Here is a 24,485-nt window from a genome sequence, read left to right as displayed (position 1 = left end):
AGGATTGGAGTTCCTCAGAAAGACACATTTCGTTCCCAGGCTTTATTATTATTTGACCTGTCTTGCAGTTCCCTAGAACAAACCTATATACAAGGCCTTATCATTCATTATTTGACCTGACTTTGCACTAACTCCCAGAAAAAGCCCTATCCCCAGAGTGTCTATCCAAAACAATCAGCAGCATGTTTAAATAGTAACTGCCTGAGGCTGTGATACCAGTTGAGATAATCATGGTCTAGAGAAAAACTGAAAAGGAAGATCTGGGGAATGAGATATCCTCAGAGGTCTTTGAAAAGCTCTGACATATTCCTGGGGGATCTACAAGCCTACATGCATGTCTTGCCAAATATAGACTATCAATAAAGAGATATAAATTATGAACACAAACCAAATAGAGATTCTGGTATGTATAATATTTAGTATAATAATTAAAATGAAATTTTTACTAGAGGAGCTCAACATCAGATCTGAGCTGGCAGAAGAGTCAGTGAACATGGTCAATTCCTAATCCACACCAAGGAAAAGGGAGAAGAGAAGAATTAAGAAAAACACAGTAAGCAAAAACTGACAGAATTGAGGGGAGAAATAAACAGTTCAACAAGAACAAAGACTTCAGTACCCTACTTTTAATAATGGATAAACTGTACAGAAAATCAACAAGGAAATGGGAGAGTTGGAAAAACAATATGAACTAGCAAGGCCGAACAGTCATGCATAGAACACTCCAGGCAATAATAACAGAGTATACATTCTTCTCAATTGCACATGGACTATTCTCCAGGATAGACCATATGCTAGGTCATAAAATGAGTCTTAATACATTTAAAAGGATTTCAATCATATAATGTACATAATATACATTCTCTAACCATAATTAAATGAAATTAAAAATCAATAACAAAAGTAAATTTGAGAAATTCACAAATATGAGAAAATGATACAGTACATTATTAAACAACCAATAGGTCAAAAAAGAAATCACAGAGGAGACGCAAAAATACTTTGAGATGAATGGATATAAAAACACAATATACTGGAACTTATAAGATGCAACTAATACATGTTGAGAGCAAAATTTATAGCTATAAATACATGTATTAAAAAAGAAGAATGATCTCAGGGCGCATGGGTGGCTCAGTTGGTTAAGCGACAGACTCTTGATTTCTGCTCAGGTTATGATCTCAGGGTTGTGAGAGGGAGCCCCAAGTCAGCTTTGTGCTGGGCATGGAGCCTGCTTAAGATTCTCTCTCTCTCCCTCTGCCTCTCCACCCTACCTCTCTAAAAAAAAAAAAAAAAAGAAGAAGAAGAAAGATCTCAAATAAGTAACCCAATCTTCTACCTTAAGTAATTAGAAAAAGAAAATTAAACCTAAAGCAAGCAGAAATAAGTAATAAACATTAGAGTGAAATCAATGAAACAGAGGAAATAAAAATGAGAGAAAATCAAAAGAATTAAAATTTAGTTATTGAAAAGATCAACAATATTGACAACCCTTTAGTTAGACTGACTTAAGAAGGAAGAGAGAGAAGGCTCAAATTACTAATCTTAAAAATGAAAGAGGATACACCACTACCAACCTTATAGAAATAAAAAGGATTATAAGAGGATATTATGAATGGGAGAAATAAGAAATATGAATAGACATATAGCAAGTGTAGAAATTGAATCAGTAATTTTATTTTTTTATTTTTTTTTAAAGATTGTATTCATTTATTTGAGAGAGAATGAGAGAGACAGAGCATGAGAGGGGGGAGGGTCAGCGGGAGAAGCAGACTTCCTGCCGAGCAGGGAGCCCAATGCGGGACTCGATCCCGGGACTCCAGGATCATGACCTGAGCCGAAGGCAGTCGCTTAACCAACTGAGCCACCCAGGTGCCCTGAATCAGTAATTTTAAAACTTTTCCCAAGAAAAGACCCAGGCCCAGACAGCTTCACTGGTGAATTTTGCCAAATGTTTAAAGATGAATTAATAGCAGCCATTTGCAAACTCTTCCAAAACATGGAAGAGAAAGGAATATTTCCTAACCAAAGTTATGACAGGAAAAAAAAAAAAACTACAAACCAATATACCTCATGAATATAGACTCAAAAAACCTTAAGAAAAATACAGCAACATATTGAAATGATTATATACCATAATCAAGTGAAGTTTATTCCAGGAATACAAGGTTAGTTTAACATACAAAATTGAATCAACATACAGATTTTCCTTGGCTCATGATGGGGTTATGTCTCAAAAACTTACCATGAGTTAAAAATACCATAAGCCAGAAATGCATTTAATATACCTAACGTACCAAACATTATAGCTTAGCTAGCCCACCTTAAATGTGCTCAGAACACTTACATTAGTCTATAGTTAGGCAAAATCATCTAACACAAAACCTGTTTTATAATAAAATGTTGAATATCTCTTGTAATTTATTGACTACTGTACTGAAAGTGAAAAACAGAGCAGTTATATGAGTACAGAATGGTTGTAAGTGTATCAGTTGCTTACTCCTCATGATAACATGGCTGACCGGGAGCTGCAGTTTACTGCCACTGCCCAGCATCATGAAAGAGTATCATACTGCATATCATTAGTCTTGGAAAAGATCAAAATTCAAAATTTGAAGTATGCTTTCCACCGAATATGTTTCACACCATTATTAAGTAAAAAAAAAAAAAATCCTAAGTCAAACCATCATAAATGGGGGCTTTCCATAATGTGTTATAGCAATAGAATAAATGACAAAACCCATGTGGTCATCTCAGTAGTTGTAGAAAAAGCATTTGACAAAGTCCAAACCTAGCAAAAGCTGGCGGGGGGGAGAGAATGGACAATGGAAAGTGACTGTTAATGGTACAGGGTTTCTTTTGGGTTTGAAGAAAGCGTTCCAAAATTAGATTGTGGGGGCTCCTGGGTGGCTCAGTCAGTTGAGCGTCTGACTCTTGATTTATATCAAGAAGTCACTTTCCATTGTCCATTCTCTCCCTCCCCTAGCCTTTGTTGGATACTTCATACAAATGGACTCATACAATATGTGTGAGTGGCTTCTTTCTGTGATTGGCTTCTTTCACCCAGCATAATGTTTTAGAGGTTCATCCATGTTATAGCAGGTACCAGTGCTTTGTTAATTTTTATTGCCAAATAATATTCAGTTGCTGTTTATACTACCTTTTAAAAAATCATTCCTTAGTTGATAAACATGTGGGCTTTTTCCACTTTTCGGCTATCACAAATAACTGCTATAAACATCTGTATAAAGGTTTTGTGTGGATGTACATTTTTATTTCTCTTGGATACATACCTGAGTGTGGCACTGTCATGTCAGATAGTAGCTTCATGTTTAATATCTACAGAAACTGCTAAATTTTTTCCAAAGTTGTAACATTTTACATTCCCAACAGCAATGTATGAGGTTCCAATTATTCCACGTTCTTGTCAAAACTTATTATCGTCTTTCTTATTTCAACCATCCTAGTGATTATAAGTGTTATCTCATGGTTTTCATTTGTATTTTCCTAATGACTAATGATGTTGACCATCTTTTCATGGGCTTATTGGCCATTTGTACATCTTCTTTGAAGAACTGTCTATTACGATCCTTTGTTGATTTGTAATTGGGCTATCTTTTTGTTCTTGTTGAGTTATAAAGTTCTTTATGTATTCTGGATACAAGTCCCTTATCAGATATTTGCAAATATTTTCTCCCATTCTGTGGGTTGTCTTCATACTTTCTTTATGACATCACTTGCCGCACAAAAGTCTTTAATTCTGATGAAGTCTAACTTACATATTTGTTCTTTTGTCACTCTTGCTTTTGGTGTCATATACAAGAAAACATTGCCTAACTCATAATACTCATATGTTGTCTTACAACAGTTTTATTTAAAGTTTTAGTTCTTGGGGTACCTGGGTGGCTCAGTCAGTCAAGCGTCTGACTCTTGATTTTGGCTCAGGTCATGATCTCAGAGTATTGGGATCAAGCCCCATGTTGCTCCATGCTCAGTGGTGAGTCTGCTTGAGGATTCTTTCCCTCTCCCTCTACCACTCTGCCCCCCCAAAAATAAATAAATCTTTTAAAAAATAAACTTTTAGTTCTTATATTTAGCTCTATCATAATCCATGTAAGAGTTAATTTTTGTGTATGGTGTTATGTGGGGTCAAACTTCACTATTTTGTATGTGAATATTTAGTTATCCAAGCACAAGGGTTTAAAAAGACTATTCTTTCACCATTCAACTGTCTTAGCAATCTTGTCAAAAATCAATTGACCTTAAAAGCAAGGTTTTACATCTGGACTTTGAATTTTATTTCATCAATCTATATTTCTTTCTCTTAAATTTTTTTTTATTATATTAATCACCATACATTACATCATTAGTTTTTGATGTAGTGTTCCATGATTCATTGTTTGTGTATAACACCCAGGGCTCTATTCAGTAACGTGCCCTATTCAATACTCATCACCAGGCTAACCCATCCCACACCCCCCTCCCCTCTAGAACCCTCAGTTTGTTTCTCAGAGTCCATAGTCTCTCATGGTTCGGCTCCCCCTCCAATTTCCCCCCCTTTATTTTACACTTCCTGCTATCATCATCATCATCATCTTCTTCTTCTCCTTCTCCTTCTCTTCTCCTTCTCCTTCTTTTAACATATAATGTATTATTTGTTTCAGAGGTACAGGTCTGTGATTCAACAGTCTTACACAATTCACAATGCTCACCATAGCACATACCCTCCACAATGTCTATCACCCAGCCACCCCATCCTTCCCACCGCCCACCACTCCAGCAACACTCAGTGTGTTTCCTGAGATTAAGAATTCCTCATATCAGTGAGATCATATGATACATGTCTTTGTCTGACTGACTTATTTCGCTGGGTGAAAGAAGCCAATCACAGAAAGAAGCCACTCACACATATTGTATGAGTCCATTTGTATGAAGTATCCAGCAAAGGCTAGGGGAGGGAGAGAATGGACAATGGAAAGTGACTGTTAATGGTACAGGTTTCTTTTGGGTTTGAAGAAAGCATTCCAAAATTAGATTGTGGGGGCTCCTGGGTGGCTCAGTCAGTTGAGCGTCTGACTCTTGATTTTGGCTCAGGTCATGATCTCAGGGTCCAGCTCCTGATTTCAGCCTAGGTCATAATCTCGGGGTCATGGATGCAGCCCCACATTGGGCTCAGCAGGGAGTCTGCTTGAAACTCTCTCTCTGCCCTTTCCCCTCCCCCTAAAATAATAAATAAATAAATCTTTTAAAAAATTAGATTGTGGTGATGGCTTCACAACTCTGAGTATACTAAAAACCACTACATTATACCCTTAAAATGGGTAGATTTTATGTCATGTGAATTATATCTCAAAATTGCTTTCAAAAGGCATGTTTCTACATGTCATTAAGACTACAGATCTTTTCCTGTTTCTTCAAGTTTATAAACTGCTTTAGAAATGTAATTTCTCAGGGTGCCTGGGTGGCTCAGTCATTGGGCATCTGTCTTCAGCTCGGGTCATGATCCCTGGGTCCTGGGATCGAGCCCCACTTCAGGCTCCCTGCTCTGTGGGAGCCTGCTTCTCCCTCTCCCACTCCCCCCTGCTTGTGTTCCCTCTCTTGCTGTGTCTCCCTCTGTCAAATAAATAAATAAAATCTTTTAAAAAAATGTAATTTCTCAACATGTATTAGCAACAGAACCTATTCTCTATGAGTCATTATACTAGTTTATTCTATCCCTGGCCCTGGCCCCAGACTTTTTGGAGATGATAGAATTGCCCTTCTGGAGAGAGGGTTGTACCTGACTAGCTCTATCTGTCAGGATAGTCTAAGTTATACCACAGTAATAACCTTCAAATCTAGAGGCTTAACACAAATTTTATATTTTATTCATGTTACGTGTCCATTGTAGATTCACAAGAGGGTTCTACTTAGCTTAGTCACTCAGGGACCAAGGCTGATAACAGCTGAGTCTTGATATATACTTCCATGACTAAAGAGGCAGGGAGCAGGAATAATGCCATCAGTTCATAAACCTTCTGCCTGTAAGTGACAAGCAGCCCTAATCAGTTACATAGCCATCCCCGATTCAATGGGGGTGCGGATGGCATGAAAGGGCACTGAATGTTTCTGGGCAATAATGTATTCTACCACAGGAGGCTCATGGGGTTTGAAAAATAGCCAAGAAAAATGCCACTTTCTGGGGACCTATCCTCTGGCATTCTCTCTGGAGCGATTTCCACCCAACCATTTCCATACCCTCTCCACCAGACTTCTCTTAGATGCCTGGGGTAGCTGGGTGATTTCTTAATTACAACACTACTTAAGCCTTTTAATAAAGTCAGCAAATTAAAGACAGAGCCCAGATAAAGAAAATGCTTTCTAAAATGTCATAATGAAATTAAGGTAATGAAGTACTTGGAGTGCTCTCCTCCCTTCTTTTTGAATAAAACTTACTCCAAAGAAGCTGGAAGAGAAATGGGGCCTGAAACTAAAGAGGGAGGAAAATAAATTGTATGCCATTAGTTTAATTATGAAAATTCATTACATGAAGCCATGTAAGACAGAAAATAATGGAACTCTAATGGGTTGGCCGATAACACATTTACTAGCCTGCTCTCAGCTTGTAGTCATTGTTGAAAGGACAAAAAAGTAACAACTTTAGCATGTAGTCCTCAAAGCTATTGAAAAGATTAATCATTTCCAGTAAGCTGGAAAATGAGGGCCATTTTCTTAAATAGTATCCCCTGTATAGAGTGTTACCTTCTGAAACAGAGATGTTTGGTAATGTCAGGGGTTTAATAGATGAATCTTGAAGTTAATGGTGAGAGGCTTTACTTTTGAAATAGCTTCCTTACAGATATTTTAACATTTCTATTATAAATCCATGAAGAGGTTTTATAGGTCGTTTCAATTCACACAAGCAAGAAAGACTGTTTCTTTTTCTCAATAGAGATGTATAGAACATTAATTCATACTTAAGACTAAATTGTTTAGTGATTTTTTTTTAATAAACCAAATCTGTATTTTTTTTCTGCTGTCTTTGTTTGGCATTGTCTTACTTTATTGTACACAATAATTTTCCAGTCATGCTATAATCATCAAGGAGACTATTTTATATTCTTCAGTGTTCAGTTATAATAAGCCCAATCATTTGCATTAAATTCCTTTATATGGAAGTGTATCTTCTTTAACTAGATTGAACCCTGAATATTGGAGTCAAGAAACTTGCATTTTTGTGATGCCTCTTTCACTGATTAGCTTTGTCACCTTCAACAAGTCACTTAACCTTTCAAGATTTTTATATTATCGGATGGGCAATTATGGGATTGGGTTGGAGAAAAGGAAAAGGAAAGGGGATAACAAAAGGTGAAAGTGGATGTGTAGGTGGGGGTCCTATATTAGAGAGCCTTGTAATCTAAGGAGAGAGGTTTGGATTTTGTCTTGTAGGTAAGAGGGAGCCATTGAAAGTTTTTACATAGGAGTGATATGGTTCTATTTACATTTCAAAAATATCACTTGAGCAGCTGTTTGTTGATGGAAGGTCTGGTTTGAGATGGAGGAAAGGAGCCAATAAAAAGGTTATTGGAGAATCCAAGCAAGAAATAATGAGAGCCTAAATTAAGGCAGCGACAGTGGAGGATTAGGTCACTGACAAGGGCCAGAAACTCAACTCTGCCTTCTGTAGCAGGAAATTAAAAGTTAAATAGCAAAGGGCCTGGGTACAGGTTGGGGTAAAGAACTGGGCCCACTAATCCAATTTACAGCAGTGACGTGTCAGAATAGTTTTTGTGGGGTGGTGTTGGCAAAAGCCTGATTTTGATAAGTTGTAGAGGGGCAGGAATGAAATCCGGTTGAGACAAGTGAACATTTGCCTTCTAAGGACCTTAATTGTGACAGAGGACAGAGAGCAGGTTTTGTTGTTGTTATTTGAAGATGAACGGGTTGGCGATGGGAATCATGTTTGATGGCTGTGGAGAAAGACCCTGCAGAGAGACAAGAGACTGAAAAGACACAAAGAGTACATGGAGACTGAAAAGACACAAAGATCCCAGAATAGATGAGTGTCCAGACGGAGGGATCTGCTTCCCATAGCACAAGAGTCACCTCTTCCTCTGAGACTAAAGAGAAGGATGCAAGATGTCATCTCTGTTTAATGAAATGTGTGTTTGTTATGTTAAACTGTGTCATTGTAGGCAGGGCCTATTTGCTGTGAGATTTCTTCCAGTTTGGATCTTCAGGGCTCAGTCTGGAAACCACCCTAGATATTTCAGAGGAAATTTAATACCAATGACTGGTTCCATGGCTAATGGAAGACCTGAAAAACCCAGTAGGAGACAGTAGGGCAGCTTGGAGGTTGGCAATATCAGGAAGCTGTTGGCCACCTCAAGGGCAGGAGGGCCAACCAGTGTTACCGAAGTCCAGAAACCAGAACCATCTGGTGCTTACTCAACTGCTGTGGAGGCTGCACAGAGGGTCCTGACACTACAAAGGGAAGGGCTGTTCCTTAGGAAATGGAGACATGAAGGCTCTACCCACATAGAGAAGAGAAAATATACTTGAGTTTCCCCCTTCCTCCTGCTCTTCCATGTTCTACCAAGACCTCTCACTGGCCTAACCCATCTAGAAGCCAACTAGCAAGAAATCCTTGGAAATTCTCATCCGCCGAGGGGTTAGTTCATCTGCAATACTAAGTAGAGTAGGAGATTGCCAGAGAACGGATCTAAAAGCTAAGAAGCTCTTCCGCTGTTAGCTCACAGAACTAGATTTTTTTTAATGAATTTCTTACTTTATGTATGCCAACACGGTATCCTAGGCAAAACAGAGAAACTCATATGTAGAACTTTTTGTCCATAAATATATTAGGGTCCTATTTTATAATTTTCCGAGCAGTTTTGAGTTTGGCCTCATGACAGACCGGAGGCATAGGCAGAATAAGTCACTCCATCTGATTTTACACACAACAAAACTGGGACTCAGAAGGTTAATGACTTTCTTAAGATCAAACAGCAAAACAATGGCCAAACAAGACTTCCTGGGAAGATGTCTTTTCATTACTCTGTATTGCCTTTCGTGAAGCTCCTTTGAGTCACAGTCATTAAAAGTGTTAAACTCTAGTTCATCTGGAACAAATGGTAATTTCATTTGTAGGTGACCGTCCCAAAACATGTTTTATAAGAAAACTTCAACAACACTCAAGCTGAAATTTTTAATTATAAGTCTGCGGACTCACATTTATCTCCTGAATTAAAGGGAGCCTTCTAGATAAGCTGCAGCATTATAGACAATGTCTATAAAACAGTGGGTCCCTTGCTTTGCGTTCAGTAGAGGCTTACCCTGTGGTGAATATAGGGTGGCTTATTCAAAATAGTAGGAGTAGCAGTAGAATTAGTAGTAGTAGTAGTAATAGAAAGGGTAGTAATAATCACAATGATTATAGCTAATATTTACTGGATGCTTTGAATGCACCAGTCACCATTCTAAACGTATTCCCTGGATTTTCTAAATGAACCCTCATGATAATCTTTCGAGGTAGACACTGTTAATACACCCATTTGAGAAAGAAGGAAACTGAAACACAAAGAGGACAATTAACTTTCCCATTTGTCACACAACTAGGAAGTGATCAAGCTAGGATTCAAACACAGCAGGCCCAAACTTCTAACTACTCTCTCTCTTCCTTCCTTGTTTTCTCCCATGCAGGGTCAGTATCCCTAAAAAGAATTCTTACAAATAAAAAATAAGGAAAGGCAAACATTAAAATGAAAAACTTTTAATACTCAAAGGTCTTGAAATTAATTCAGGTTGTCCCATAGCTGACAGTCATTTTCTGCCTAAAATGCTGTGTATAAAATATCAGCACCATATTAGGTTTGAATATAAAATATTTCTTTCCTGGTTGGGGACACAATCTTTTGGGGATTTAGCATTTTATATTCTTCATGGAAAACACCCACATATATATGCACCCACAAAAATCATCTTTTTTTATAGGCTTGTGTTCACAGTATTTCAAATTTCTTCACACACTGTGATCACCATACAAACAGTTCCCTGTAGTGTATACAATTGTAAATAGAATTCGGAAATAAAAAGGAGTGTGTGTGAATTCTATTGTATTTTTGAATTTACACTCCTTCTGTGGCTTGGAGTTATCCCAGTAGTAAATTTCACAGTAGTAGGCAAAACTGGTCAAGGTCATTGTTTGTAGTCTGAAAGACAACTTGGTTAAAATCCAGGTTGGTCAACATATTTGAGGAAGGGAAACCGTCTGTTCAGGTGAATGTCTTTAAGAAGGGAGACAAGAACGCTGTTGTTGAGAACCTTAGAGTTGAGATAAGGGCCTTTGCCCTGTCAGTGTTGCTCAAGGTCAGTGGGATTTCTTCTTTTTAATCCTACATCGTCATAAAACCTGGGCAGTATACAGTGAGGGTTAGAGCTCAGTCAAGATTTCCGTAGATATAAAAATCTCAATTTCAATGTGAATACAAATCTGAAGAAAAATGTATCACTTGTGGGGGTTTTGGTTATTTTTTTTTTTTTGGTCTTTCAAGAATTAAAGTTTATCAAAAAGCTCTGGTTTGAAATCAGGCCTCACTCTTTTACCTGTTTACTATGAAGTCTCTAACTTTAGCTTGATATTTCCTTCCAGATTTTGGAAAATTCGAGCATAGTTTTCCACTTAAACTTCTGGGTATTTTTTTATGATCTATAGATTAGAACCACAGGGCGTATCCTTTTTCCTCTAGACTTTTCAAATAGCAACCCATGAGTGAGTGGTGGCTTCCAAGATTATCTTTCTTAGGTAAAATAAGTGATTTTAATTACATTTATTAACATTTTAGTTTATATTTTACATATATGTGTGTGTATATACATATATATACACACAAATATATGCTCTAATGTTGCTTTATATTTCTTTAATAGACAAGGGTATCCCTAAAAAGGAATTAACTTGGAAAAATATAACCAAGTCATAGGTCTCAGTTTCATGCATTCTTATGCTACCAATTAGAGATTGAATAGATGATGGATAATAAACTCTTCTTTAAAAATGCAAACACCATCTTATGGATAAAAAAGGCCCAATTACAGTGCATATTACTTTAACACTGTAGGTTTGGCTTAAGTAAGGAGGGGAAGGGATGGAAAGGTCATTTTGTACCTTAGGATATTTCTAGAAAGCAAAAGCCTTCAGGGGGTATGTTTCACCTCAGAAAGGCTTTTGAATAGTGTGAGGATCCAAAAAGTAGAAAATAAGAGCCACAGGGCTTGAGAAAATGAGTACATAAGGAAAGACAGACATTCCACAAGGATACATTTTAATTGGTTTGTAGTGTGGCAAGTATTCTCTATACCTTTAAAAACTCTCTCCCTTTTTCCTTTCATAGCAAAAGTTAGTGATATTGGCTTTAGATGCTTGGTACTAATTTGGTTATTTGGCTGTACTTGTTATATGCAACAAATACAATTATTTCTTTTGATTCAAGAATAGAATGTTCTAGTTAACTGAGAAATGCCAGATTATATATACATTATACATTTTCAAGGAATAGGAGTCCACCCAAACATACTGGAACTATGGTAAAATTACTCTTGTTTGATTTTTATTATATAAACAGCCTACCAACATGAAAGAACAAATATTAAAACAAAAATGACTACTCTTCAGAAACATCAATTCATTTCAATTTCCTGTGTTCCCCTTCTAGTTCATGACTTAACAGATTTAAGAAATTCAGTATAGATAGAAATTGTGTTTTGTTTGTTACATAGGACTTTGATGCCCATTTATTGCACGTTAGACCATTGGGTTGATGTATTGTGTTAGTTTCATGTCCTCTCATTAAACACTGCAATTTTCTCATTTTTTGTACTGTATTAGTTAATGAAGGTCTTTATTCCTATAATGTATTTCTCTTCTTTTAAATATTTTATTAGGAGAAAATACCAAAAGTACGATAGTTAAGTCAGTGGGAGTAAGCATTTGTATGTCACTTGATATCTTTTGCCAGATTGTCCTGCTAGATACTGTTCCCAGCAGTATTACATGGATATGCTAGTTTTACTACAACCCTTCCAGCTTTGGGTTTTATTTTTTATTTATTTAATTGGTGTCAAATTATACAGTCACTGTCTTGATTTAATGCTCTATTTTTTTATTTTTTTAAGTTAATTTTTAAAATGGAAATCTTTTATTATTTCTCTTGTTTGAATTACTTATTCCTATTCCTCTGTCCCTTTATCAGTGGCTTAACCCACTATGTTGGATTTGATATAACCATCTTAGCAATTTTTATCATCTTAATGCTTTAGAAGTCTCCTCCATGCACTTATAGCCGGGGTTAATTATGTTTCCAGATAAACCTATTATTGGCTTACTTATTTTATGTGTGGTATATCAAGTCATCAAAGACAGAGCTTGATAATTGTCAAAGACAAACAAGAAAACATAGGTCATTTGGTTTAGCAAGATTCTTACATTTGAAATTTTATTCTAATTTTTTTAATTTTTTATTGTTATGTTAATCCCCATACATTACATCATTAGTTTTAGATGTAGTGTTCCATGATTCATTGTTTGTGCATAACACCCAGTGCTCCATGCAGAACGTGCCCTCCTCAATACCCATCACCAGGCTAACCCATCCTCCCACCCCCCTCCCCTCTAGAACCCTCAGTTTGTTTCTCAGAGTCCATCATCTCTCATGGTTCGTCTACCCCTCTGATTTCCCCCCCTTCATTCTTCCCCTCCTGCTACATTCTTTTCTTCTTCTTTTTTTTTTCCTTTCTTAACATATATTGCATTATTTGTTTCAGAGGTACAGATGTGAGATTCAACAGTCTTGCACAATTCACAGCGCTTACCAGAGCACATACCCTCCCCAGCGTCCATCAACCAGTCACCCCATCCCTCCCACCCCACCCCCCACTCCAGCAACCCTCAGTTTGTTTCCTGAGATCAAGAATTCCTCATATCAGTGAGGTCATATGATACATGTCTCTCTCTGTTTGACTTATTTCGCTCAGCATAATACCCTCCAGTTCCATCCACGTCGTTGCAAATGGCAAGATCTCATTCCTTTTGATGGCTGCATGATATTCTTTTTTTTTTTTTTTAAGATTTTATTTATTTATTTTACAGAGAGAGACACAGTGAGAGAGGGAACACAAGCAGGGGGAGTGGGAGAGGGAGAAGCAGGCTTCCCACGGAGCAGGAAGTCCGATGCGGGGCTTGATCCCAGGACCTTGGGATCATGACCTGAGCTGAAGGCAGTCGCTTAACGACTGAGCCACCCAGGCGCCCCTGGCTGCATAATATTCTATTGTATATATATACCACATCTTCTTTATCCATTCATCTGTTGATGGACATCTTGGCTCTTTCCACAGTTTGGTTATTGTGGACATTGCTGCTATAAACATCAGGGTGCACGTACCCCTTCGGATCCCTACTTTTGTATCTTTGGGGTAAACACCCAGTAGTGCAATTGCTGGATCATATGGTAGCTCTATTTTCAACTTTTTGAGGAACCTCCATACTGTTTTCCAGAGTGACTGCACCAGCTTGCATTCCCACCAACAGTGTAGGAGGGTTCCCCTTTCTCCGCATCCCCGCCAACATCTGTCATTTCCTGACTTGTTAATTTTAGCCATTCTGACTGGTGTGAGGTGGTATCTCATTGAGGTTTTGATTTGGATTTCCCTGATGCCGAGCGATATTGAGCACTTTTTCATGTGTCTGTTGGCCATTTGGATGTCTTCTTTGGAAAAATGTCTGTTCATGTCACCATTTCTTGATTGGATTCTTTGTTCTTTGGGTGTTGAGTTTGATGAGTTCTTTATAGATTTTGGTTACTAGCCCTTTATCTGATATGTCATTTGCAAATATCTTCTCCCATTCTGTCGGTTGTCTTTTGGTTTTGTTGACTGTTTCCTTTGCTTTGCAAAAGCTTTTTATCTTGATGAAGTCCCAATAGTTCATTTTTGCCCTTGCTTCCCTTGCCTTTGGCGATGTTTCTAGGAAGAAGTTGCTTCGGCTGAGGTCGAAGAGGTTGCTGCCTGTGTTCTCCTTTAGGATTTTGATGGACTCCTGTCTCACATTGAGGTCTTTCAACCATTTGGAGTCTATTTTTGTGTGTGGTGTAAGGAAATGGTCCAATTTCATTCTTCTGCATGTGGCTATCCAATTTTCCCAACACCATTTGTTGAAGAGACTGTCTTTTTTCCATTGGACATTCTTTCCTGCTTTGTCAAAGATGAGTTGACCATAGAGTTGAGGGTCCATTTCTGGGCTCTCTATTCTGTTCCATTGATCTATGTGCCTGTTTTTGTGCCAGTACCATACTGTCCTGATGATGACAGCTTTGTAATAGAGCTGGAAGTCCGGAATTGTGATGCCACCAGCTTTGCTTTTCTTTTTCAACATTCCTCTGGCTATGTGGGGTCTTTTCTGGTTCCATACAAATTTTAGGATTATTAGTTCCATTTCTTTGAAAAAAGTGGATGCTATTTTGATGGGGATGGCATTGAATGTGTAGATTGCTCTAGGTAGCATTGACATCTTCACAATATTTGTTCTTCCAATCCATGAGCATGGAACGTTTTTCCATTTCTTTGTGTCTTCCTCAATTTCTTTCATGAGTATTTTATAGTTTTCTTAGTACAGATCCTTTGCCTCTTTGGTTAGATTTATTCCTAGGTATCTTATGGTTTTGGGTGCAATTGTAAATGGGATTGACTCCTTAATTTCTCTTTCTTCTGTCTTGTTGTTGGTGTATAGGAATGCCATTGACTTCTGTGCATTGATTTTATATCCTGCCACTTTACTGAACTCCTGTATGAGTTCTAGCAGTTTTGGGGTGGAGTCTTTGGGATTTTCCACATAAAGTATCATATCATCTGCAAAGAGTGAGAGTTTGACTTCTTCTCTGCCGATTTGGATGCCTTTGATTTCTTTTTGTTGTCTGATTGCTGTGGCTAGGACTTCCAATACTATGTTGAATAGCAGTGGTGATAGTGGACATCCCTGCCGCGTTCCTGACCTTAGGGGGAAAGCTCTGTTTTTCCCCATTGAGAATGATATTCGCTGTAGGTTTTTCATAGATGGCTTTTATGATATTGAGGTATGTACCCTCTATGCCTATACTCTGAAGAGTTTTGATCAAGAAAGGATGCTGTACTTTGTCAAATGCTTTTTCTGCATCTATTGAGAGGATCATATGATTTTTGTTCTTTCTTTTGTTAATGTATTGTATCATGTTGATTGATTTGCGGATGTTGAACCAACCTTGCAGCCCAGGGATAAATCCCACTTGGTCGTGGTGAATAATCCTTTTAATGTACTGTTGGATCCTATTGGCTAGTATTTTGGTGAGAATTTTTGCATCCATGTTCATCAGGGATATTGGTCTGTAATTCTCCTTTTTGATGGGGTCTTTGTCTGGTTTTGGCCTCATAAAATGAGTTTGGAAGTTTTCCTTCCATTTCTATTTTTTGGAACAGTTTCAGAAGAATAGGTATTAATTCTTCTTGAAATGTTTGGTACAATTACCCTGGGAAGCCATCTGGCCCTCGGCTTTTGTTTGTTGGGAGATTTTTGATGACTGCTTCAATTTCCTTAGTGGTTATAGGTCTGTTCAGGTTTTCTATTTCTTCCTGGTTCAGTTTTGGTAGTTGATACATCTCTAGGAATGCATCCATTTCTTCCAGGTTATCTAATTTGCTGGCATAGAGTTGCTCATAATATGTTCTTATAATTGTTTGTATTTCTTTGGTGTTGGTTGTGATCTCTCCTCTTTCATTCATGATTTTGTTGATTTGGGTCATTTCTCTTTTCTTTTTGAGAAGTCTGGCCAGGGGTTTATCAATCTTGTTAATTCTTTCAAAGAACCAGCTCCTTGTTTTGTTGATCTGTTCTACTGTTCTTTTAGTTTCTATTTCATTGATTTCTGCTCTGATCTTGATTATTTCTCTTCTCCTGCTGGGTTTAGGCTTTATTTGCTGTTCCTTCTCCAGCTCCTTTAGGTGTAGGGTTAGGTTGTGTACTTGAGACCTTTCTTGTTTCTTGAGAAAGGCTTGTATTGCTATATACTTTCCTCTTAGGACTGCCTTTGCTGCATCCCAAAGATTTTGAATAGTTGTGTTTTCATTTTCATTGGTTTCCATGAATTTTTTTAATTCTTCTTTAATTTCCTGGTTGACCCATTCATTCTTCAGTAGGATGCTCTTTAGCCTCCATGTATTTGAGTTCTTTCCGACTTTCCTCTTGTGATTGAGTTCTAGTTTCAAAGCATTGTGGTCTGAAAATAGGCAGGGAATGATCCCAATCTTTTGGTACTGGTTGAGACCTGATTTATGACCTAGGATGTGATCTATTCTGGAGAATGTTCCATGGGCACTAGAGAAGAATGTGTATTCCGTTGCTTTGGGATGGAATGTTCTGAATATGTCTGTGAAGTCCATTTGGTCCAGTGTGTCATTGAAAGTCTTTATTTCCTTGTTGATCTTTTGCTTAGACGATCTGTCCATTTCAGTGAGGGGGGTGTTAAAGTCCCCCACTATTATTGTATTGTTATCGATGTGTTTCTTTGCTTTTGTTATTAATTGCCTTATATAATTGGCTGCTCCCATGTTAGGGGCATAGATATTTACAATTGTTAGATCTTCTTGTGGGATAGACCCTTTAAGTAGGATATAGTGTCCTTCCTCATCTCTTATTACAGTCTTTGGCTTAAAATCTAATTTGTCTGATATAAGGATTGCCACCCCAGCTTTCTTTTGGTGTCCATTAGCATGGTAAATGGTTTTCCACCCCCTCACTTTCAATCTGGGGGTGTCTTTGGTTCTAAAATGAGTCTTTTGCAGACAGCATATCGATGGGTCTTGTTTTTTAATCCAGGCTGATAGCCTGTGTCTTTTGATTGGGGCATTTAGCCCATTTACATTCAGGGTAACTATTGAAAGATAGGAATTTAGTGCCATTGTATTGCCTGTAAGGTGACTGTTACTGTATATTGTCTGTGTTCCTTTCTGGTCTATGTTGCTTTTAGGCTCTCTCTTTGCTTAGAGGACCCCTTTCAAGATTTCTTGTAGGGCTGGTTTCATGTTTGCAAATTCCTTTAGTTTTTGTTTGTCCTGGAAGCTTTTTCTCTCTCCTTCAATTTTCAATGACAGCCTAGCTGGATATAGTCTTCTTGGCTGCATATTTTTCTCATTTAGTGCTCTGAATATATCCTGCCAGTCCTTTCTGGCCTGCCAGGTCTCTGTGGATAGGTCTGTTGCCAATCTAATGTTTCTACCATTGTAGGTTACAGATCTCTTCTCCCGAGCTGCCTTCAGGACTTTTTCTTTGTCTCTGAGACTCATAAGTTTTACTATTAGATGTCGGGGTGTTGACCTATTTTTATTGATTTTGAGAAGGGTTCTCTGTGCTTCCTGGATTTTGATGCCTGTTTCCTTCCCCAAATTAGGGAAGTTCTCTGCTATAATTTGCTCCATTATACCTTCTGCCCCTCTCTCTCTTTCTTCTTCTTCTGGGATCCCAATTATTCTAATGTTTTGTCTTATGGTATCGCTTATCTCTCGAATTCTGCCCTTGTGATCCAGTAGTTGTTTATCTCTCTTTTTCTCAGCTTCTTTATTCTCCATCATTTGGTCTTCTATATCACTGATTCTCTCTTCTACCTCATTTATCCTAGCAGTTAGCACCCCCATATTTGATTGCACCTCATTAATAGCCTTTTTGATTTCTACTTGGTTAGATTTTAGTTCTTTTACTTCTCCAGAAAGGGTTTCTCTAATAACTTCCATGCTTTTTTCAAGCCCAGCTAGTATCTTTAAAGTGATGATTCTGAACTCTAGATCTGACATCGTACTAATGTCCGTATTGAGTAGGTCCCTGGCAGTCGGTACTACCTCTTGTTCTTTTTGTTGAGGTGATTTTTTTCCATCTTGTCATTTTGTGCAGAGGAGAATAGATTAGTGAGAGAACAAAATGCTAACAGGGTAACAACATGCCCAGAAAATATACTGTAAACAAATCAGAAAAGACCTGAAGTAGTGGGGAAAGAAAGGGAAAGAGAGGAAAAAGAAAAAAAAAGAAAAAAGATAAAAACAAACAAAAACAGAACAAAACAAAACAAAACAAAAAGCAGAATGTGATCAAATATGATCAGGCTGGTATATAGATCAGTGCCACACACTAGATTTGGGGTGTATTTTGGTCTGTTAAAAGAAAGTGCCTCCCAAAATTTTAAAGAAAGAAAAACTTATATATGTACAAAAATAAGGGTTGATATGATGAAGGGATGGAATAGGACTGTAAAGATGGAAATTATAAAAAATTTTATAAAAGGAATTGATAAGTTGTTTAAAAAAAGAAAGAAGAGGATTTAAAAAAAAAAGGGAGAGAATGTGATCAGGCAGGGGAGTAGAAAAAAACCATACACTAGAGATTTAGAGTATATTTTGATCTGTTAGAAGAAACTATCTCAAAATTTTAAAGAGAGAACAACTTATATATATATATGCCAAAAATACGGGTAACTACTATGAAGGGATAGAATATGACTTTAAATATGAAAAATAATGTTTTTTAAAAAAGGGATTGATAAGATGTTGGTTGAAAAAGGGAAAAAGAAAAATTCAAAAAAAAAAAAAAGACCGTTAAAAAAAAATTCACTTTGAAAGACTAAAGAATCATGGTAAAAAAGCCATGAATTCTATGTGCAGTATTCCCCTAGCGCTGGAGTTCCGCCGTTCTCACTGATCGGTAAACTTGGTCTTGGCTGGCTGTTCTCGCTGATCTTCTGGGGAGGGGCCTGTTGCCGTGGTTTCCAAATGTCTCTGCCGGAGGCAGAATTGCCCCGCCCTTGCCCGGTCCGGGCTAAGTCATCTGCTCGGGTTTGCTCTCGGGAGCTTTTGTTCCGTGCAAGCTTTCCGTACAGCTTTGGAGGTGGAGAGTGAAAATGGTGGCCTCCAATCTCCACCCCAGAGGAGCCAAGAACTCGGGGCCCCGCTCCTCAGTGCGCCCCCAGAGAAAAGCCGCCAGTCACTCCCGTCTCCCTGGTCTCCAGCCGCACTCCGTGCTCGCCCGGCCTGTGACCGTGCGTTTCTATCTCTGGCACCCGACCCCGGGTGGAGTCTCCAAACCCAGCAGATCCCTGCGGTGCCCTCCCGCGCGGCTCCTCCCGGGGGAGGAAGGTGAGTCTCCACGGATCTGCCGCTTGTTGGGTCCCTGCTGGAGGAGCAGGGGCCCGACTGGGCCGCGGATCACGGTTTATGGCCACCCCGAGCTGAGAGCCCGCGCCTGGGCTCCGCCTCTGCAGCCGGCTTCCCTGCTCCGATACCTGGGAGCTCTGCCGCCCTCAGGCACCCCCGGTCCTTCTGTGTCCCCAAGGGTCCTGAGACCACACTGTCCCGGAGGGTTCCACCCCCCGCTCAGCCACCAGAGTGACGTCCCTCGGCGGAGCAGACTTTTAAAAGTTCCGATTTTGTGCTCCGCGGCTCTATCACTTGCCAGAAGCGGCCGACGGAGGCCCCTCCCCCGCCGTCTATCCTCCCGAATATCGCCTCGGATTCACTTCTCCGCACGTCCTACCTTCCAGAAAGTGGTCGCTTTTCTGATGAGAGAGTTGTTGCTCTTCTTTTCTTCGATCTCCTGTTGAGTTTGTAGGTGTTCAGAATGGTTTGATCCCTATCCAGCTGAATTCCTGAGAGGAGACCAAATCCAGGTCTCCTACTCCTCTGCCATCTTGCTCCGCCCCTCATTTTATTCTAATTTTAAAGGAGGATATTTATTAAGGTATTATGAATAAACTGGTCCTTTGAAAATGTTCACAACTAGAATAACAGTACTGTTCTTTTGATGTGTGATATTTTCTATATGCAGCTGTAGTTGAATGCCAGTAGATGGCACTAATTACATAAACAATTCAACAATTTAATGAAGGGGGAAAGAAATACATGAGATTTGCTTTTCCATTCAAATTTTGGTATGTCCCATACTCAACAATTATATGGGAGCTTACTTTTATAGTTCTCTACCATGAAAAAAATAACTAAACCCAGTTGATTTCCAATTAATTGGCACTAAATTGAAATACCCAATACTGAGTATTGCTCAAGATGCAGCATTTGAAAAGTTTTGTCATGAAAAGTGGGTTAGTTTATACAGTCATGATTGACTAAATCACGTGGTAGGTTAAAAGTAATCATGTAGACATGTTCTGACCTGAGGATTCAAAAGCTATTTATGCGAAATTTTAAGAAACTACAACTCAAGATTTCAGAGAAAACTGACATTCATTTTCTTTCCCATATGCATCCACAGCAGTTGGCCAAAGACCTCCGCCAGTGGCAGATAAATGTAGATGTTGCAAATGATTTGGCACTGAAACTTCTCCGGGATTATTCTGCAGATGATACCAGAAAAGTTCACATGATAACAGAGAACATCAATGCCTCTTGGGCAAGCATTCATAAAAGGTATGAATGACATTATTTCTGAAACTAGTGTTGGCTGCCATGATGGATGGGTGGTGACACTGGGTGGACCACGCAGATTTGTTTTCCTGATCCTGCTAAACTGGGGCCTCAGAGGATCCAAGGTGACAAATGCCAAGCAAATACGCAGGCTCGCCTGAATCCTCTAGAATTTTAAAGGTGAGGGACCTGAAGACTGGTGAAATTAAGTGATTTGCCCAGGCAATGATATAACTAAGAGTTTAGACAAACAAAAATACTGATTTATAGCCAGAAGAGCCATTTGTCAATATGTTTTGAGAACTCTATCCAAAGAAATATTCTATTCCATAGTGACACATGCTGCCCCATTCTTAATCTGACAGTGAAGTTACTTGGCGTTTCATGATGGGATTATAGCTGTCCATGGTGCCATCATTGCATCTCACTCCACATACTAAATGAGAAAATCCGTGCAGTGTCACATGACTCAGAACTTCATTTCCCCTTCCGTATCAATGAAAATTAACAGCTCTTAGAGATACTATCTCCTCAAAGTAGATTCTGTGTCCTTATTATGCACTCCTTTAACCTTATGTGCTTTTCTTTTAATAGCATGTGTCCTAATTTTAAATAAAAACCTGAATTATGTAAATAACTGTTTAATGTTTGTCCTTCATATTAGTCTAAACTCCCTAAGGACAGAGACCCTCTTTCTTTTTTTTTTTTTTAAATTATGTTCAGTTAGCCAACATACAGTACATCATTAGTTTTTGATGTAGTGTTCAACGATTCATTATTTGCGTATAACACCCAGTGCTCATCACAACATGTGCCCTCCTTCATACCCATCACCTGGTTATCCCATCCCCCCACCCCCTCCCTTCTGTAACCCTCAGTTTGGTTCCTGGAGTCCATAATCTCTCATGGTTTGAAAGACCCTCTTTCTTATTTGACACATCCTGAGGTCCTGAACCAAGTGATACAATGGGGAGCTGGGAAATACTTGTTGAATGATGACTCTCTTTGCGTAATGTAGTTACCTTGTTCATGCTATGGTAACTTAAGGATTATTGGATACTTATTTTTAGTTCTCTCAAAAAACAGGGGCAATTCAGCTCAGGTCATGATCCCAGGAGTCCTGGGATCCAGCCCCCGAGTCAGGCTCCCTGCTCAGGGGGGAGTCTGCTTCTCCATCTCCTTTTACCCCTCCCCACTGCTTATGCACTCTCTCTCTCTCTCAAGTAAATAGATAAAATCTTAAAATAAAAACCAGGGGCAAAAAGTACCTGTACAGTGATGAGGAAAGCCACAGTGAAATGTAAATAAATTCTAGAAGATGACATGAATTACTGAAGATGTCAGTTAGGTGGCCTTTATTAAGAAGAAAAGGCCTCCATCAGGGGGAGAAAAACCAACAGATTTTGAACTAAGAGCAGAAACTCAGGAGTCACAAGCTGCTGATATGCGGAAACTGAGAAAGCAAGTAAATCTTGAAACTGAGTTAGGAATTAAAGAGTGAAAATTCCTGCGAAACTGGATTTACATCAGTGGCCCTGAGGGAAGAGAGCAGCTCTAGTCTTGAATTCCAGATAGTGGGTGTTCAGATGACCATGGAAAAGAAGTTTCAACCTGAAGTTGGGAGTTACTTTCAGGGCCCTATCACACGGACCCTGGTGGAGAGAGGACAAGCTTGAATAGGGGAGTGATAATTGGAAAAAAATTCTTAAAGTTACTGCCCCCTCTCAGTGGCAAGGTTTGAATTTTCCAGTTCAAATATAGATCTGGTATCTGTTGAGTTAAATAAGGGCAGATTAAGCTCAGGAAGACTTAGGCATATGTGAGCCAATGGTATCAGAAGCTCAATAGTTAGATCTCAATGGGAAATGCTTGTTTGTCAAAGAGAAGCCTCTTCTTTGGGAAAGCAAATTAAGATCAGAAATCAATTTGGTGAGTTTAGGGAATGTAAGCTAACAAGGGGCCAAAATGAAAACTTGTTTCTGGTACAAACCTAGGGCTTCAGGGAGGTCCTATCCCATCTGTGCAGCTCTTTCTGGAAGCCCCCTGGCTCCACACTCCCATGCTCCTCTGATGTCCAAGCTGCTCTCTTCTTTAAATAACTTCCTCAAGGTCTTGGATTCTTCAGAGGGGCTTCCAGTTTATATTTTTTGACTTGGTCCCTAAAAATCTACCACCTAAGGAGGTATATAGTTATTTCTCCAATGGCTAAAGTTAAATAGAATGTTAGCAGCCAAATTACATTTTCCACTGGCCCCTACAGAAGCTGAAGTCTGCCAAACTAATTTTGACTCATGCCTCTAAAATTCTTCCCTGTGCCTTTCTCACATGTACTCTGTGAAAATGCATCCACTTGTGTCGTTTCAGTCCACTAATGACTATCCATTTATGTCATTTGCCGCTGACAATGATTTTGTGACTTTCAGACCTGCATATCCCACTGACTTATTTCCATTTAAATGTCCCTCCAGAATCTCAAACTGAATGAGCCCAAGGCTGAACTCATCTTTGCCCTCTTCCAACCTTTTTCTCCAGATGCAGCCTACTTCTCTTCCCACGATGCCTCTCCAGTGAACGTTACCACAACCCAGTCAGTTGCCAAATAGAAACTCATGCTTGAGTCTTCCTTTTACAAGCCCAATAGCTAAGCTATCACAGAGCTATTTACTGCAGAAATCACTTTCAAATCCAGCCACTCCTCTTTATCCCTCCTCCTTAACTGTCGGGTTTTGCCTGAGTGACTACATCATTCACCTAACTGGCGTCCCTCCTTCTAGTCTTTCCACTTCCTCTCCATTCTCTACATAAAATGCAGGCTGATCTTTCTAAATATGGTATATTTATGTAGCTCACCCTCCTCTGACTTTTAAAGCCTTTAATGGCTTATCCATTATTTTCTGAAGACAGTCCATACTCCTATAAATGATTTTGAGGTTGTGTGTGATTTAGCGTTTCCTCAAAACTACAGCCTCATTTTCTGCACTTACTCAGTCTCCCCTCCCAGGTGCCCCACACATAATTAAGTAACATTGAGCTATTTTCATTTCCTCGTAGCTATGCTCTGTCTTCTCTCCTGACCTGGAATATATGTATTATTCCTTCCTCTTTACCTAGTTAAGTTCTGTTCATTATCCAGGTCTCAGTGTAAATGCCAATTCCTTCGGGAAGCCTTTTCAGTGCACACTCTTTCGGCCCCCTCTATTATAGAGCTTACCTCACTACTTAAGTGTTTGCTGGTCATTGTCTGTTACGAGAATGTTGGCTTTGTGAGGGTATTCCCATGGGCTGCTTGTCCACCCTATTACCTCGCACTTAGCTATGCACATGGTAACTACCCCCAACACATTTATTATTAAATGGGTAAATGAACAAATGAAAAATAACTAACTACAAGTGTTCTGGTGCGCCAATAACTTAACTCAGAAGAAAACTGTCTCCATTAGGATTGCTTTCCATTTCAAATAACAGAAAACCAAAGTTCAGTAGCTTATCTAACGAAGGTTTATTTGTCTCATTTAATGAGTGGTTCAGGGGTAGGCAGATGGCTGACATTGGCTCAATGGCTCAGCGTTGTCAGCCTTGAAGTTTCCATGCTCTCCTTGGTGTCTCCCTGAGAACACATGCATTCCAGCAGGAAGAAAAGGAAGGAGAAGGGGTGGTGCTTGGATCAGGAAAGCAGTGGGTTTCCCAGGAAGTTGAAGATCAGAACTGTGCCACAAAACCACCTCTAGTGGCTAATAATTGGGGTTGAGTCAAACAATAGAGAATGTCTGCCTCAAAGGGGATGGAAAGAATAAACTGGGGAACTGACATGCTGTAGCTGGACAGCATTAGGTTCCCTGGAAAGATAACCAGTCAGATCTTTGAATAAATAGAGTATATTCATGTAGCTCATATATTCATGTTCATTGTATTTATACAGTATATTTACAGAGGGTCGTAAAACAGTGGCCATTTGGGCTTGATGGTTGTTCTGGTCAGTGTGAAAGGTCTTGAGGAGAGCTGGATTCTCTGCTGGCTAA

The 24,485-nt window shown here is 39.0% G+C and overlaps 1 protein-coding gene across 10 annotated transcripts in view; it reads left to right on the top strand.

Moving 5' to 3' along the window:
- Positions 1–24,485, top strand: part of DMD (dystrophin) — a 2,113,108-nt gene that overhangs the window by 1,580,162 nt on the left and 508,461 nt on the right. For all 10 annotated transcript variants that reach the window (XM_064573900.1, XM_064573902.1, XM_064573903.1 and 7 more), the window contains one exon: positions 20,315–20,469. In XM_064573900.1, coding sequence (XP_064429970.1) covers positions 20,315–20,469 — 155 coding nt within the window. The remainder of the gene's footprint in view (positions 1–20,314; positions 20,470–24,485) is intronic.

This window comes from Mirounga angustirostris, unplaced genomic scaffold (genome assembly GCF_029215605.1).
Source record: "Mirounga angustirostris isolate CCGP_5_RB_7025 unplaced genomic scaffold, mMirAng1.0.hap1 SCAF_11, whole genome shotgun sequence".
Lineage (NCBI taxonomy): Eukaryota > Metazoa > Chordata > Mammalia > Carnivora > Phocidae > Mirounga > Mirounga angustirostris.
The sequence above is the reverse complement of the archived record's forward strand: the minus strand, read 5'-3'. Positions and strand labels throughout refer to the sequence as shown.